General features: G+C 31.6%; 1 protein-coding gene across 1 annotated transcript; it reads left to right on the top strand.

Annotated features, from left to right (window-relative positions):
• Positions 1-6,533: 6,533 nt before the first annotated feature.
• LOC126681741 (uncharacterized) lies at positions 6,534-10,009 on the top strand. Its single transcript, XM_050377291.1, has 4 exons — positions 6,534-6,600; positions 7,747-7,962; positions 8,052-9,415; positions 9,566-10,009. Exons 1-4 carry the CDS (start codon positions 6,534-6,536, stop codon positions 10,007-10,009), a joined length of 2,091 nt encoding a protein of 696 aa, XP_050233248.1.
• The last annotated feature ends 6,927 nt before the right edge of the window (positions 10,010-16,936 follow it).

Below are 16,936 nucleotides of genomic sequence, written 5' to 3'. Positions count from 1 at the left end.
TAAAAATATACAATAAATAAACATCAAAACATACTTCACACAGCAACAGAATATAAATACACTATAAATACACCATTTAAACACTAAAAATATACAATAAATAAACATCAAAACATACTTTACACAGCAACAGAATATAAATACACTATAAATACACCATTTAAACACTACCAAAAACAAACTTCACAAAACGACAGAATACAAATGCATTAAAAATACACCATTTAAACACTAAAGAACTAAAAAATTGCATAATAGTAAAGAACTAAAAAAACAAGATTAATACACAAAAAAAATAAAATATCAGACTCAAAACAATGTAAAATGCAAGGAAATAGTAACCAAACCTCAGAGGTACAACTTCCATCAACAAATACATCATTCTTCAAATTTTTACCAACAGGAGACTGAAATGAACAATTCAATAATATAGCAAAAGTTATAAAAATATTAAATAAACTAAACACAGTAAAAACACAAAAAACTATAATGAAACCCTAACTTACAAAATCAGAATCATCTTGTCTATTTAAAGTTAGTTTCGATTTCTTCTTAGCAGGACTCTAGAAAACAAACAATTATCAAAAAAATTCACAAAAATCGTAAACAGAATGTAGAGAAAAAAATTGAAAACTAAAATACCGCAACTGCATCATCTTGTTTGTTAGACCTTCGCTTTGATTTTTTCTTGACAGAACCCTGTAAAACAAGCGAAATAATGAGAAATCATTAAGAGAAAAGTTTAAAAACAGAAAACAAACCTTAGAATCATCATCAACATTGTGTTCCATATCGCGATTTTTAATTCTTTTAACTTTAAGAACGACATTCTCATTCTCAAAAAGTTCAGAATCGCTTCCTTCAATAACTTCAGCAGCAATAACAGACTTAATTCTGTTGATCGAAGAACGCGTATGTTTCGTCATGAAGAAAAATAATGAAAGAAACGAAAACGAAAAACAAACGAAGAACATGTAATCGATGATCGAAAAACGGAGAGAAAACGTCGGAGAAGAACGGAAAAAAAAAGAAATAAACGGAAAAGTTAAGGACAATTATTTTGGTAAATAAAAAAATAAAATAGGTAAATAAGGTTAGGGAAAAAAGTCATAAAATAAAAGACAAAAGTTGATGTGTAAAGTTGTAATTAAAATACCGAAATCGGTATTCTAGGAAATTACCACATTTAATATTTAAACATTTAATAAAACAGATAGATAATATATCATATTAATTAAAAATCATATAATGTTATATCTAATAAATATAAACAATAATAAACACAATTGATAATTTTTTAAAAATTGATATTTTTGAATTAAATATATTCTTTTCTCATTAAAATAAAAATAATTTAATATAAAATTCACACTTAATTCAAAAATAGAAAATTACTTAAATTACTCATGATATATCCAACGACAATTAAATACCATAATTCAATAATCTTTCCAATAACAAATGATCTACTTATTTTAAAAGTAGATTCTGTATAGCTCTTTGAATAAATTCCAGTTTCTCCTTGCGGGAAATTTTTTTTTCACTCAGATCCACACCGGCACACTGTCGCCAGCACCCCAATTTAAAGTAAAATGGGAAATTACCATTGGAGTGGGCATCACCACCTGCATTTTTCTGAGAGTTTCTGCAATGACTTTTTGGCATTGCTCAGTTAAAGGTTGATCCTACAAATAAAAAAAACTATTATTAGTACTATCACAACATTAAAATACATGTATATAAATATTACCATAGGTAAATGTTGAAAAGCTGTATAGCAGCGGTTGAATATTTCTTCCCCAAGGGGATTCACAGCCAATAGAACGGCAGCAGCAACAACCATGGGAGGATCATACTGGGTCATGCGAATGTCTAGAAAACATATATGAATTAAAAACAAAATTAATAATTAAATAAATGTTGAGTTTAAATATAAAATACCTCAATAACTGTGGATGATGAAATAATTTGCCATACAAACTATATTCTCGGTCTTCTCGCCAAAATAATCCAAAAACATTTCCACAAACTTAAAAGGATCGCTCCAGTCTGAATGATATTTCACTTTTCTCGAAAGTTTATTTTCAACTTTTTTGAGATGTTTTGTCTCAATTAATGGATATTCATTTTTCTGTAAAAGAACCGAGGAAACAAAAAATATTATAATAAACTCTTAATAAAAGAGAGAAATTACTAAAAAAAACTTACTGAAGCTGTTCCATAGTCTTTGTCGCCTCAGGCAACGCGTAGAGCAACTACCATTAACACGTAAATGCGGTACCCTACATCAGTCTTTCCTAGAGTCTGAAGAAATAAGAAATGTTATCTAGATAAAATAAAACAAAATTAATTTGATATCACTAAAAAATAACTTACAGGCAAACGAGAAACCGAAATAAATTGGTCAAAAAGATATAACGCTGAATAACTCATTCTCGCATCAGCTTCATTATCAAGAGATTTCTATACAAAAAAAAAATCAAATTAGAAAGAAATAGACCAAAAACAGCAAGAACTTAAAATTAAACAATATATACCGCATAAATCATGTGTGCAACAAAATTCTGAAGTTTTTTAATGTCACGACCCAAAATCATGAGTCGCAACCGGCGCTAAGGAATGAGAGTGGTAGCTCCAAAACCCGTAGAAAGCCTTAAAATACGTATGAATTTTTTGCAAATCAAATCTTATTTCATAAATCCCAATGGTATCAAAATATACACGACCCCTGTTTGAAATACATCAGAGTTAGAGCGCTTTACAAAATAGAGTCTGTCTATTCTAAACTACTGCGGACTTGCTAGAATGAGAACCTGGTCTCATGACTTATACTACTTCTGAGAATTAAAACTTCGGAAGTCTCGTTCTCCAAATCGTACCTAACTCAACCTGTAAAAATTGGAGTAACAACGGGGTCAGTATAAAACTGAGTGAATACACGTAATTACAAGTAATATTGCATAAAAGATGAAAACGTTTAAAACCTCTTTATGTAGAAGATAATCTTTTTGGATCATACTCCATACGATCTTACTACCAAACATACTTAATATGTTCACTCCTACTTTCATAGGTCATGTACGTGTCATAAACTAAGCGTTTATGTTATAGACGTACTTGATATACTTGCCTCATTCTTATATCTCATGTACGTTTATACTACATACATACTTAACATGTTTTACTGTTATGATTTTGATTGTCTTTATTCTTCTCATTAATTTTCACTAACTTTATCTTTCTGACATCGATAGCAAAGCCAACCGATGTAATCACCTTTCTGACATCGATAGCAAAGCCAACCGATGTGTTTTACATATCTGACATCGATAGCAAAGCCAACCGATGTATTTTTAATCATCTGACATCGATAGCCACGCCAACCGATGTATCTAATATCATATCTTAATTGTTGCTTTTATCCCATATTGATTCTCGATATATTATGCTTGATTTTATCTTCATATGAGTCCCGAGGACTATTATCGAAAATGGGTAAGATACAGGTCTCGGGATTCCTCTACCGAGATCAACCTTGTATCTCAGTTTTTATATTTGGTTGTACCATAGTACACTTCTCGTTTTACGTTTATTAATTATTTCTATATTCTTTTTGTCCTGTTATATTGATCCTTTATGGACCATGACATGCACATTGCAATCTACAAACATACATCTATAACACACACACACGTATGGGTATTCATTATAATTAAAAGTACGCATGAGAACGTACTATGTTTCTTTATAAATATACGAACAATAGTACCTATAAGAATGTACTATACTTTTCTCGTGCATATTTAGTTCGATTTATATTGCTTAACCCTTTCCCGGTTCTTTAAACATTCATATTCATTTTGATATAATTATGTTATTAAAAATAACATAATACAAATATTTCAAAACATATGTACATATACTTTTAAACATATAAGTATTCATATAGTCGTCCGTATAGGAAAATACGCGACTTTATGAATATTAGCAAGTAATTAAAGTGTACTCACCACTTGCTATCCAAATTCTTCAAATAAGCACGACGATATCTCGATCCGTTCGCCTCGAGCCTTATCGATAGTCACTCGTCCGGTCTACGCAAATATAATAATAGCAAGAATTAATAAAATTCAAGCTATATCTATCTACTAAAAAGTTGGTTTTCTAGCCAACTGTAGCTATTAAAAACGCGTACTTAAAATAGTCCGACCTCTAAACGAAACTTACATTCTTAAAGTTCGGAACGTCGCCTACAACTTTTGTTTAGGTCTCGGACTAAAACTAGCACCCGAAGGTGTCGGAAAATAAATCGAAAGTTGGTTCCCTGATTTAAACCTTTTTGGGGCTGCATAAACAGTCCACTAGGGCTGCTACTTTGGGCTTCAATACCGAGCACGTATACCGATCATTTTCCAAAACAAACTCGACATACTCAATCTTCATATTCACATCTACAACTTCCGTGAAGACTTCAACTAGTTTCAATGTCTCGATAATTCGTTATGATTTTTCAAAGTTGACTACTTAATTATGTTTAAAACAATTTGTATAACTTTCTTATTTTGACTCAACTTTGAACTCCAATATCTTTTAATCCGTCTTAATAAACATATGATTAATTTACCAAAAATTGATCTATACAACATCATGTATATATTCCAATAATCTCGGAGTTAAAATTATTATAAACCGAGGTTCATTTTTATATGTGAAGTGACCATCACGGTCAACTACTTAACATTTTCAGATTTATAATTTCTGACTTGCCCCCTTTATCAATCAACCTAGCCCTTACCAAATATTCAAAACCTAATCTATCTATCACAAATCATACTCCGTACATCCTTTACAACATACGTATTAAACTTTGTCGAAAACTATCACTCGAGGTCATCCGAATTTTTGGTCAAAACTTAGCCCCTTGGGCTGTTTGGGACTGCAATTGCAGTCCCTATATGCAGCAGTTTTGCTGCTGCAAAAATGCAGCTTAACTGCTGCATATTGCAGCGGTTTTGCTGCTGCAAAAATGCAGCTTAACTGCTGCATATTGCAGCAGTCCTGCTGCTTCATATTGCAGCAGTTTTGCTGCTACTGCAGCAGTTTTGCTGCTACTGCAGCAGCAACTTTGATGCTGCCCCGACGTCCCTTCGGCCGCCGTCCCACACTGATTAAATAGGTTTCAAAAACGCTCCATTCCGACGTTCCAACGCTCGTCAAAAATCAAACACAACTCTCATAATTCTCACTCAAAACATACTCAAAACTTAGAGTTTCTATACTTTGTACAAAACAGAAAATCATCCATTTAAACTCAGCAATTAACACATATTTCTTAGCCAAATTTCTGAGTTTGAAGTCTTATACCTTGAACTTGATGTATCCCCTTTATTGTCAAACCATAGCCTTCCTAGAACAACCCCTAAAAGTCCATGTTCATGGCTCCATAACCCTTCAATTTACCAATTCTTGTGCTTTCCTTAATCACCATTGCTTCACGATTAATTTGCCTCAAGAATCATGCAGTTTTGTTGAGAATTGTGAGTTTGGCATGGAGATGAAGAGGGTTCGGCATTCTTGGAGAAATGAGAGTTTGATTTTTATTTTTTTCCATTTTTGATCTTGGCTAGCATAAGAAAAATGAAGAGGTGGAGTGTCAAATGTCTTCATCCTATTAGATTGATGGGAAAATGGTCATTTAAGTGTTTGAATTTGACACCTCTTTTAACTTAATCTCCAACCTTTAATTTCTTTGATTTAATACAAAATCGTTTTCGTAATTAAACGGAACCTTGACGATTATTCCTTACCAATACATAATGGAATTTATCGCACTATTTATTTATTCGGGTCCATTAATTTGTTTATATCATTTTCCTATTCCGATTATACAATTCCGCTTAATTAAAATATTTTCGTCCAATATTTATAATATTTATCCTTAGCTCTTTAATTTTATTTTACGAACTTTTTCGTAAAATTTATTAACTCGGGACTTACCATTTATTTTAGTTTTCTTAGTCCCGCTAAATTTCAATTTATCAAAAATAATTTTCCATTTAAATTATTATTTTACGATAATTCCAATAGACCCGCTTTGGTCTAAGTCCTTATTATCCAATCTTAGTCCAATATTCTCGTTCTTAATCTTTACGAGTATGCCTCGTGGCACTTTACGTAATAACTTAAAAATTTAGGTTATTACATTTAATCCAAGGCTCAATGCGCCCCATTCCCTCTCGATAACACCATGCAGGCGAATCCCATATTGATGTCTCCATAGCTATTGTAGCATCAACGGGGTCCATCTTCGATAATCTGAGATTGAAACAATGAAACTGAGAAAGCAAGAAAGAAGGATGGCGACACAAACCCTAAAGCAAGAAAGAAGGGTGGCGACACAAACCCTAAAACAAGAAAGAATAAAATTAGTCCGAGAGGATAACGCAAATTGTTAGATTTTAGGGCTGCAGCTATACCAATCCTTTGGACTCCACCTAGGTATTTCTAATTGGCCAGAAAAATTATGGACACAAATGGCCCTAAGAGGTAATAACGCAATCAAAGCTTTTGACAGGGAAATATGTGTAAAACTAATAGAAGGTATCAATGATCAAATGAAATTTTCAAAAAAATACATGTATTAACACTTTGATTAAAGTGCACATGATTTACTATTCATTTAATGATACTTCGAAATTCAGTGGAATAATTAGTATCACGTCATTTATTATCAAACTTCCAAAACTTGGGTCTTAATAGTACTATTATACTCATATATAATCTCAAATGAAAAAAATTTAAAATAAACATAAACTTTTTTAATATTTAAATAAAATTAATATTTCAAAATTAATTTATAATAATATTATAATTAATTTTATTTAGTTAATTAAATTATAATATTATATTTTCACAGATACTATAATTAATAAAAATATATAATGACTAATCAATTAAATATTTAATTTTTATAAATTTTTATATGAAATCGACGATATATTATTGGATTATAGTTTGAATCTATTCATAAAATGGGTGACTACGTCTAAACCCTCTTTCCATATTAAATTCTCAGTGTTAGTGGATATTTTAAACTTTATCAAAATTTATAATTAAAAAATAAGTTGATTTCTATTTTTAATGTCCCAGATTATACACTTGTTTTTATTTCTAGAAATTGAATAACTATATAAATATTTAAAAAACCTTAATTAAATTAGTTTTAGTCAACTAAATAAAATTGAGAAAATCACATATTTACCACTTTAATTAATCAGTATTTCACTGATTACCACCTAACTCTCCTATTTTACAGTACTACCAAAAACAATCAAAACTTTTCACCACCACCATCTGTATCATATGATGCCACGTGTAATAGATAGCTCATTACTGTTAGTGAGAATCTACCACGGGATCCGCGCCTTATTTATTGTTGCATTCTCTTAAAACACAGGTTTCTTTCCTAACTGCTTCAAATAACACTTGATTTTTTCCTTTTTAAAAGATATCAAATCAAAAACACATCACAAATACACAAAATATACCATCATCTTCTTCCTCAAAAATAAAATCGTCTTCTTCCTCAAATCTTTTATCTCAAATATTGTATCATCATGGAATCTATTCCAGTGATGATACAACACAAAGGCAATTGGATTGAAGCAAATCAATATGCAGATTTTTAAGTTACTGGTGTCATGATTCCTTAAAATTCTACATATTTGGATCTTCTACATATAATAGCACAAGAAATACAAGTAAATTTGGAAAAACAGAATATTGAGATAAAATATCAAGTAAAGATTCAGTATCCACCACTCAAAATCAGTGATGATTCAAGCTTCAGATTTTACTTAGAAATCAAGAAAAAGGAAATCGACTTCACTATGTATCCTCTCTGCATAGTAGTTATCAGTGATACTAGCCAGATACAGACAATTCTTCCAGATGCATCAGCAAGTATTTCACAGCTATTTCAAAATCAAACAGAGACCAAGATACCATATCGATACACGATAGATACATGTCTGATACATTCGACGAAATAGGTCAGTATACAAAACTTCTTGCAATTGATACAATAGACTGTAACGATGATCAAAATCAAGAATCAGTATCAGATCCACTACAAGATATAGATCTGACAGTTGGAAAAACTTTCAAAGATAAAGCTACTCTTCAAGCATGCTTACGACTTCATGCAATCAATAATCACTACCAACAAAAGACAGTTAAATCATGCCAAAAGAACATTTTTGTAAAATGTATCGATGATACATGTCAATGGTATCTGAAAGCGTCAATTAATGTGCACACAAAACAGTTCATCATTCACAAACAAGGCATGAACCACACATGCCCGATAGAGACCAGATTCAGCAATCAAAAACAAGCATCAGCATCACACATAGCGGCATCCATCAAAATGAAGTATCTCAATGTCAAAGCAACATACACACCAGTAGATATAAGGAATGATATGCAGACTTTACATGGAGTCAAGATCAGTTATATGATGGCTTGGAGATCAAGAGAATTGGCATTTGAAATGTTAAGAGGAAAGCCTTGTGAATCTTACAAATCGCTGCCTACTTTTTTATATATGCTTGGAACTAGAAACCCAGGATCTAGCATAGACATACAATTGAGAGATGACAGCACATTTTTGTATGTATTTACAGCATTAAAAGCTTCAATTACAGGATGGCAGTATTGCAAACCAGTAATTGTAGTTGATGCTACATTCTTGAAGGCAACATTTGGTGGCACACTTCTTGTTGCAACAGCTCAAGATGCAGCTGGAAAGCTATTTCCTCTAGCATTTTCTGCTGTGGATTCAGAAAATTATGACTCATGGCATTATTTTTTCACTAAAATAAAACTGGCCTTTGGAACAAGAGAAGGTATCTGCATTGTATCAGATAGACATCTCAGCATAGAGTCAGCTATTAAAAGGATTTATCCTGAAGCTACTCATGGTGTATGCATGTTTCACCTTCTCAATAACCTCAAGACAAATTTCAAGAGAAATGCCAAGAAACTTAAAGAACCTTTCTTTGCAGCAGCAAGAGCATACACCGAGGTTGAATTTGACTACCATATGAAAGTGTTGGATAGCTTAGATGCTCGAGTAAGACCATTTCTTCAACAAATCAAATATGAAAGGTGGTCAAGGGTACATTCTCTCAAAAACAGGTATAAAACTATGACATCTAATTTAGCTGAATCATTAAACGCAACAATACTACATGCAAGAGAACTGCCGATCACAGCCTTATTTATGCACCTACATGACCTCCAACAAGAGTACTCATACAAACACAGAAAAATTGCTATCGATACAGTCACAACACTTTCAACCATCCATGAAGATATACTTCTGCAAAATTACATTAATTCACTGAAACTACAGGTATGTAAAACTCATATTAGAAAGTACAACACTATTTTATGTTGTATATATTATATATCTGCTTTTCTGTGAAGTTCATAAATTTCTGTCTTTTTTAATGTATCAAATATGTATATAAACGATATCTTGCTATTGTTTTTATTATACTAGGTGAAACCATCTTCAGATGATATCATAACAGTTCTCGAGAATGGTAAAAAGTACACAGTCAACATGGTCGAGAGAACATGTACATGCAAAAAGTTTGATATCAATGAAATTCCTTGTAAACATGCCATAGCATTTCTAGCCGACAAGAAGATTGAACCTTATGCGTACTGCTCAAGATACTATACAAATGCAGCTATGTTAGCGACATATTCGGAAACTGTATATCCATTGGAGAAGGAAGAAGAATGGATTATTCCAGAACATATCAAGAACATGATTGTCAAACCATCCCAACATAGAATACGAACTGGAAGGCCTAAAAAGGGTAGGTACCAGTCAAAGTGGGAAAATCCGAAAAACGATCCGAATCAAGGGCAATGTGGAAAATGCGGACACGCTGGACATAATAGGAAGACATGCCGAAACAGGCCAAAAGATACCTAGATTATTCATTTCTTTCAGTGTTTTTTATTCTATTTTAAACTTCCAAGTATTATATACAATTCTGATACATTAAAGAGTGATGTATGTCAAATTCTAATTGCGTAGAACATACATATCTGATATTATATTAAATGTCAGATACATATATTATACAGGTTTGATACATACATGATACACAAAATATTACATACAACATCACAAAAACAATTACATATGTATATCTAGTAACATGTTAAATTCAGATACATATATTATACCTGTAAGATACATAAATGATACATTCAACTTAAAAAAAGTGCAAGTGTGGATAAAAAGGAATATTAAAGTAAAAGATTACTTCATTAATTCAAACAAAAAACAGTATTCAAACAAACCTAAAAAATAAAACACACAAAAAGCATAAAAAACATTGTTCATTCAAAATAACTACTACAGTTTCAGTTTTCCAGCTCGAATCTTGTATCTTTTTGCTTTCACATTCCCTTCCATCTGGTCCTTGTCCTGATAACTCCGATTCACTGACAACATTAAACATATTCTTCCATTTTCCATACTTATAAAGACCAAAAGACAAACGCTTTCGATGGAAATTCACATCAAATTCTTTTGTAAGCTCCTGCTCTCTCCCATGCACAATATATTCAGCAAAAGAGAATGCAAAAACTCCACAATCACTGCATAAAAAAAACACAAAATACATGTCAGATACAATGTATATGTAAAATAAATAAGATTACAAAAACTATACTTACTTGAACTGTTGTTCTGGTAGGTCATATTTAACAATCAACTGAAAAGAATCTTCTAATCCTTGACTTGTATAGAACGGTGAACGCAAATCAGAAAAGGGATTATCTTTGAAAACATCAAACTTAGAAAGAAATAAAGGAAGATAAGAGGCATAATTCATCCCAATCAGTCTAGTTGATGAAGCACTCAAAGTTGAACGCATGGAATTATAGATTGTGATCGTCGTGAGCTTAAAATCCAGTACTGCAAGGGCCCAATGATTATTTGAAGACACATGGAAAGGGATCAGCACAAATTCACACTCAACCCATGGAGTATTCGCAAGCATACGTTTGCCACGTATATACTGAGAAATTGGATGATCTTCATAAATCAGGTCTCCGTCTCCGGTATCCTTGAAAAGCCTCACAAAAGATTGAAAAGTTTGATCGAAATAATTGTCGGTTGTTGTGAACTTCATTTGTATGCTACTGCTATATTTTTCTTTCTTCCTCAGATAGTAAAATAAGATATCCATGTGCTGCATTAACAAAATGTATTATAAGTGTACTAAAATTATCTTTAAGTAAAATACATGTATCAAATGTGTATCATATGTGTATCACAACTAAATAATAAACAACAATTACCCGTGTATTCAATGACTGTCCACCATACTCTAGAACGAAAAAGAAATCTTTCGCATCAATGACATCAACACCAAAATTGAAAGGAGGATTGATAGAATTTTCTGTTTCCTTAATAAATCTTCCTCTGCAAACAAAAGATATCAAAAACTATAAAATATCAATAAAAAAAGCTTAAATCTAAACAAAAAAGAGCTTACTCTTTGGCCTTGGGATATCTCAAATGTCCTTTACCAATCCAGTCATGATACTCCGGATATTCATCACACATTAAAACATCTCCTAAATTATTGTTCAGTGGACACAATTTAGGATCAACAAAAGTAGCATTCTCTATGCGGTATTCGTTGTTTCCAGAACTGAATTCAGCCAAGTATGGAGATTTCAATAAATTACTCGGCTTGATATTCCGTTTGTTATCCATAGGAGTAGTAAAATTCTTCTTCTCAGAAAATAAAACCTCATCAGCAACCATTTTCACATCAGCTTCACTTACTCTCCCCATAGAAAACTAAAATTTAGAAAAGAACAATTATAACATAAATATACATAACTGATACATATTTGATACCATATTGATACACAACATACCTCGCCAGCAGCCATTTTCACATCAGCCATTTCCAAACCAACCTGACTTACATTCTCAATAGGGGCCTAAAAATTAAAATACAGATATAAAATAAAAAATTAAGCATGAAAAAATTAATTTTAGGAAAATAACAATTATAACATAAATATACTTAAATGATACATATTCAATACAGTATTGATACACAACATACCTCGCCAGCAGCCGTTTCTAAACCAACCTGATTTACATCCTCAACAGGGACCTAAAAATAAAAAAAAATAAAATATAGATATAAAATGAAAATTAAGCATGAAGAAATTAAATTATATCTCAACATGCATCGATCTACCATCACCGCCATCATCATCTTTCTTATTACCACCACCAACACCACCATCATCATCTTTCTTATTACCACCACCAACACCACCACCAACACCACCATCATCATTTCTATCATTATCCTTCTCATCTTCTACATTTTTTTGCTCATCCTGTTTGTCCTCCTCAGCCTCATCTTCTTTCTCCTCAGACTCATCTTTTTTATTCTCAGCCTCATCTTTGTCCTTCTCAGCCTCATCTTCTTTCTCCTCAGCCTCATCTTTTTTATCCTCAGCCTCATCTTTGTCCTCTTCTTCATTTTTCTCATCCTCATCTTTTTTATCCTCAGCCTCATCTTTGTCCTCTTCTTCATTTTTCTCATACTCATCGTCACCGTCCTCACCATTATCAGCATCATCTTTATATCCAGTTTGAAAAATGTAATCAGAAACCTGAAATACAGTTTTAATACACAAAATGATATACAGTTTGTATGATACATAAAATATACAGTGTTGATACACACCATGATACATTAAAATATAAAATAAAAACCTCTTACCCCCATATTATCATCATCATTGGGAACTTCATTTACAGCAACAGACTTAGGAAACTATAAAAAATAGATAAATTAGCTTAAACAAAAACATTAAAGATATTCAAAAAACTATGATTAACAATAAACGATACCTTAGGCATGCTTAAGCCAAAATGATCGCCAATCACCGTCATACAGTCATAAATGACTCTCACCTCCGTCTTCAAAGAAGAAAATTCAGATTGTATTTTCAGTTGACTTGATTCGATACCATTAAGTCGACTCTTCAACAGATTAAATGATTTTCTTCGTCTCGAAGACTCAACTTGTTTACATTTGAGGTAATCAGCAAGAATAGCGTCATCATCAGTTGAAAAATCCAAATCTTCAATTATTTTCTTCTTTCCAGTTTGGAAAAAACCAGATATATCAAGAGACATTTTTTCATGAGCTGTAGGAACAATATTCTTCAGCATCAACTGACAAAAGAAAACAAAAATACAGTTAAGATACATGAATTATACATAAATGATACATAAAAGTAACAAAAATTAAATTTATGTTAAAAAAACAGCATACCTGCTCACACGTCTTATCATAAAATGCCTCATTCAGATATTTGATTGTTAGTTTGTCCTGACTCTTGAGCCATTTTAGCATTCGAGGAACTAACATTGGTTTAGTAACAGGAAAACATATCTTATTAGTAGCAAAAGGGCATACTTCATAGAACCAGATTTGCAAAGCCAAAGGGAAACTGTTAAGCCTGTAAAACTTGAGTCGTCTTCTTGTAGCAAACCTCTTCTTCATATCAGCAATGGTAGATCGAAAAACCATTATCCCCCAAGGATATGAGTTATAGTCCCCACTATCAATAATATCCATAAAAAAGCGACTTACATTTTGAAATTTAATCTCATTTGAGCACAAATATTCTGTAATGGAGCATAAGAAATAGGATTGAAATCACCAACACAATTTAACCCCGTAATCACAGCAAATTCCTCAATACTAAAACGCAGTTTATGTCCAGAAACTTTAAACCACAATTCCCTATTATTTGGATGCTTCACTTCTCGCAGCAACAAAGAATGTATAAGCTGAGGCTGATTACACAACGGCGACAAGTCTAAAAAATGACCAAGAAATGTCTTCTTGAAAAGTTCTAGCTAAGTATCAGAAAGAGTTTTCTTGATGTCCTCAATATATTTGAAATTTAAAGGCATTGTCACTCTACAAGTGTAACGATCTTCCGCATCTAACAAGTAGTCAGTTCTACAAATATACACAAATGATACACAAAAAATACATAATTAGTAAATCTAAAATACAATATTTGTATACAAAATAATTTTACATGAAAAAAAAACATATAAAATGCATATATAATATTTACAAAAACACAGATCTTAGAGCCTACTAATGTAAACTTAAAATGAAAAACACAAATCTTACAGCCTAAAAAAACACAAATCTAAGATACATATAATATACATAAATGATACAAGTATTAATAAACTTATTTTATAAACTAATCTTAAAATGGAACATGACATTACATATCAAAATACATCTCTTATACATGAAAAATACATATATAAAAAAAATTACATGAACCAAACGAGTTGGTTCTTCAATATGCAAGGATTTCTGAACTTTCTGATGATCAGGTACAGCATCAAAAGCCAAACGCCTTCTTTTCAAACAAGTTTCATCCACCTTTTTTCCCTTTGCTTTGACATTCTCAGAGGCAGAAGCAACACCACTTCCTTCAACATCTTTTTCAGCTTTTTTTACTAATTTCCGCTTCATTTTTAAAGGAACAACAGAATCCTTCTTCTCTTTTGTAGGAGTTGATCTTGTAGAAACCATGTTGCTATTTATAGAGAAAATGCAGTTAATAGCAAATGTGGAGCCTAAAACCTAAATGCACGTTACACACTACACTGATAATGGCTAAAAAATAGGAAGTAAAAAGAAAACTGTAAATGAAGAAGGATAAACGATTGAAATCATGAGAGATCGTGTGCGAGAGGGAAGAAGAAAAGAGAGGAATCAGCATAGGTTTGAAAAAACGGTAAAAAGAGCAATAAAGAAGAGAAGAAGTTGAAAATTAACAGAGCACAATACATGTGTGATTTGCTAGACACGTGTCGGTTTGGGATGAAGGGAGGAAGGTGGTGCTGGCTGAAAACTATTAAAGGGAACTGGTAATTTGTGAAATTAAAAAGGTAAGAAAGAAAACATATTAATTAAGATTGTATTGTCCGAAAATAGAAGGCTTTTTCTTGGCTTTTCTGTTATTTTCTCAATAAAATTGTGTGCCTTTGATAACAATAAAAATTAATATTTTTTTGATAATTTTCATATAAAAATAATTACATGTGTACTTTATGAAAAACAAAGTAAAGACAATTATTATTTCAGTATAGAATATATAACTTAACCAATTAAAGTATAATATATTTAAATAAAGAGATAAAAATATCCATATAGTAAAGACAATTATTATTTTATGTGTGTAAAACGCATGTTTAAAATCGTGAGCTTCACGCGTCTATTCAATTGATCTTTGAGCTCGACTTGAATTTTTTAAATTGTTATTGAACTTTTTTTAGTCAAACTTGAAATATTAATAACAACCTAAAAGATGGGTCAATTATGAGGATTTTTGACACATGTGTGCCTCTAAAGGTTTAGAAATTCCGAATTTATGCCCTTAGAAAAATTAATTCCAATTTTTTGCTTGAGCCCACAAAATTAGGATGCATTCCGCAATATCCTATTGCGGAATGCAGGCATTCCACAATAGAGTATTGCGGAATGCCTTAATGGCATAATATGGCATAATTAACGGCATTTTGCAATTCCCAAGTGTGGAATGCCCTATTCTCTGCCAATGCCATATGATGGCAGGGAATCTTATAGCATTGGCAGAGAATCTTATTTATAATGTGAAGTATGATAAATTTGGTTATTTAACATATTTATTTTTTTGTTCATCCTACTTCAATTATGCTAAGTAGAAACTATTCGAACGTATTTATCATGGATTGCACCTATAAAACTAACACGTAAAAAATGTTAATGCTTGAATATTATAGGAATCTCGAGTTTTAATACTTCTTTTTTTCTTGCTTCGTCTTTATACAAAAAGAAAAAACGGAAGATTATGTGTCGGCTTTGACAATGTTTCATGATATATTGAGCATTAAAAATCATCTGTATGTGATTGTAACTGATAGAGAATTAGCTTTAATGGGTGCCACAGAGATTGTCTTTCCGGATACAGTGAGCTTGTTATGTGTTTGGCATATTGAAAAAAATATTCTTAAAAATTGAAGAAGTCATTTTGAAGAAGAGGAGAGTTGGTTAAATTTTCTATCTAGTTGGAACAATTTGATAAATGCTTTAAATGAACTTTTGTTTAATCAAGTTTGGAGCGAATTTGAAATTCAGTTTGGATCAAAAAAAATTATTGACTATTATAAGTAGGGGTGTGCATCGGTAAGTTCGGTTCGGTTCGGTAGTGATACACTGAAAACCGACGGTGCCGATTAACCATTAATTCAGAAACCAAATTGCCTATTTAATTTGTAAAAACCGAACAATTTATAACCGAAATTTTTGGGTCGGTTCAATTCGAATTCGGTTCGATAATATGATTTGGGCTTTTTAATAAGTCCATTTAAAAAACTGAATTTTCACAATAAAAACCCATTCATTCAAAATAAGTAAATATAATTAAAGCAATCAATATACAGAATTACATACACAAGTTTAAAGATTACATATAAAATTACAGCCCCAATTGCAGCAAAAAATTTACAAAACAGATCCCATAAAGTTAACAATGTATATTGCTTATAAATATACAAACTAATAGTTAGACCTTCCCTAAAATATACAAAAATAGTTACAGATTCATTGTTTAGTGCAAAAAATAGGCAAATGAATCTTTTACTGTCCACCAAGCAGGAAGCAGCAGTAGTTTTTGGTACATAAGTGCTACAAATTAAAACAGAACACAAGTACAATATATTGCAATTACAAATGCAAAGGAATCTAAAAAAAATAGGGCTCAAAAATGTGTTTATCGTTTCATTTCTAAAGCG

This window comes from Mercurialis annua, linkage group LG5, assembly GCF_937616625.2.
Source record: "Mercurialis annua linkage group LG5, ddMerAnnu1.2, whole genome shotgun sequence".
NCBI lineage: Eukaryota > Viridiplantae > Streptophyta > Magnoliopsida > Malpighiales > Euphorbiaceae > Mercurialis > Mercurialis annua.
Note: the sequence above shows the minus strand (reverse complement) of the source record. Positions and strands in the feature narration are given on the sequence as shown.

Coding starts and splice junctions, on each gene's coding strand:
- LOC126681741 (XM_050377291.1), top strand. CDS start 6,534: ATGGCCCTAAGAGGTAATAACGCAATCAAAGCTTTTGACAGGGAAATA. Junction 6,601..7,746: donor ATGTGTAAAACTAATAGAAG/GTATCAATGATC, acceptor TACATATAATAG/CACAAGAAATACAAGTAAAT. Junction 7,963..8,051: donor TCTTCCAGATGCATCAGCAA/GTATTTCACAGC, acceptor TCGACGAAATAG/GTCAGTATACAAAACTTCTT.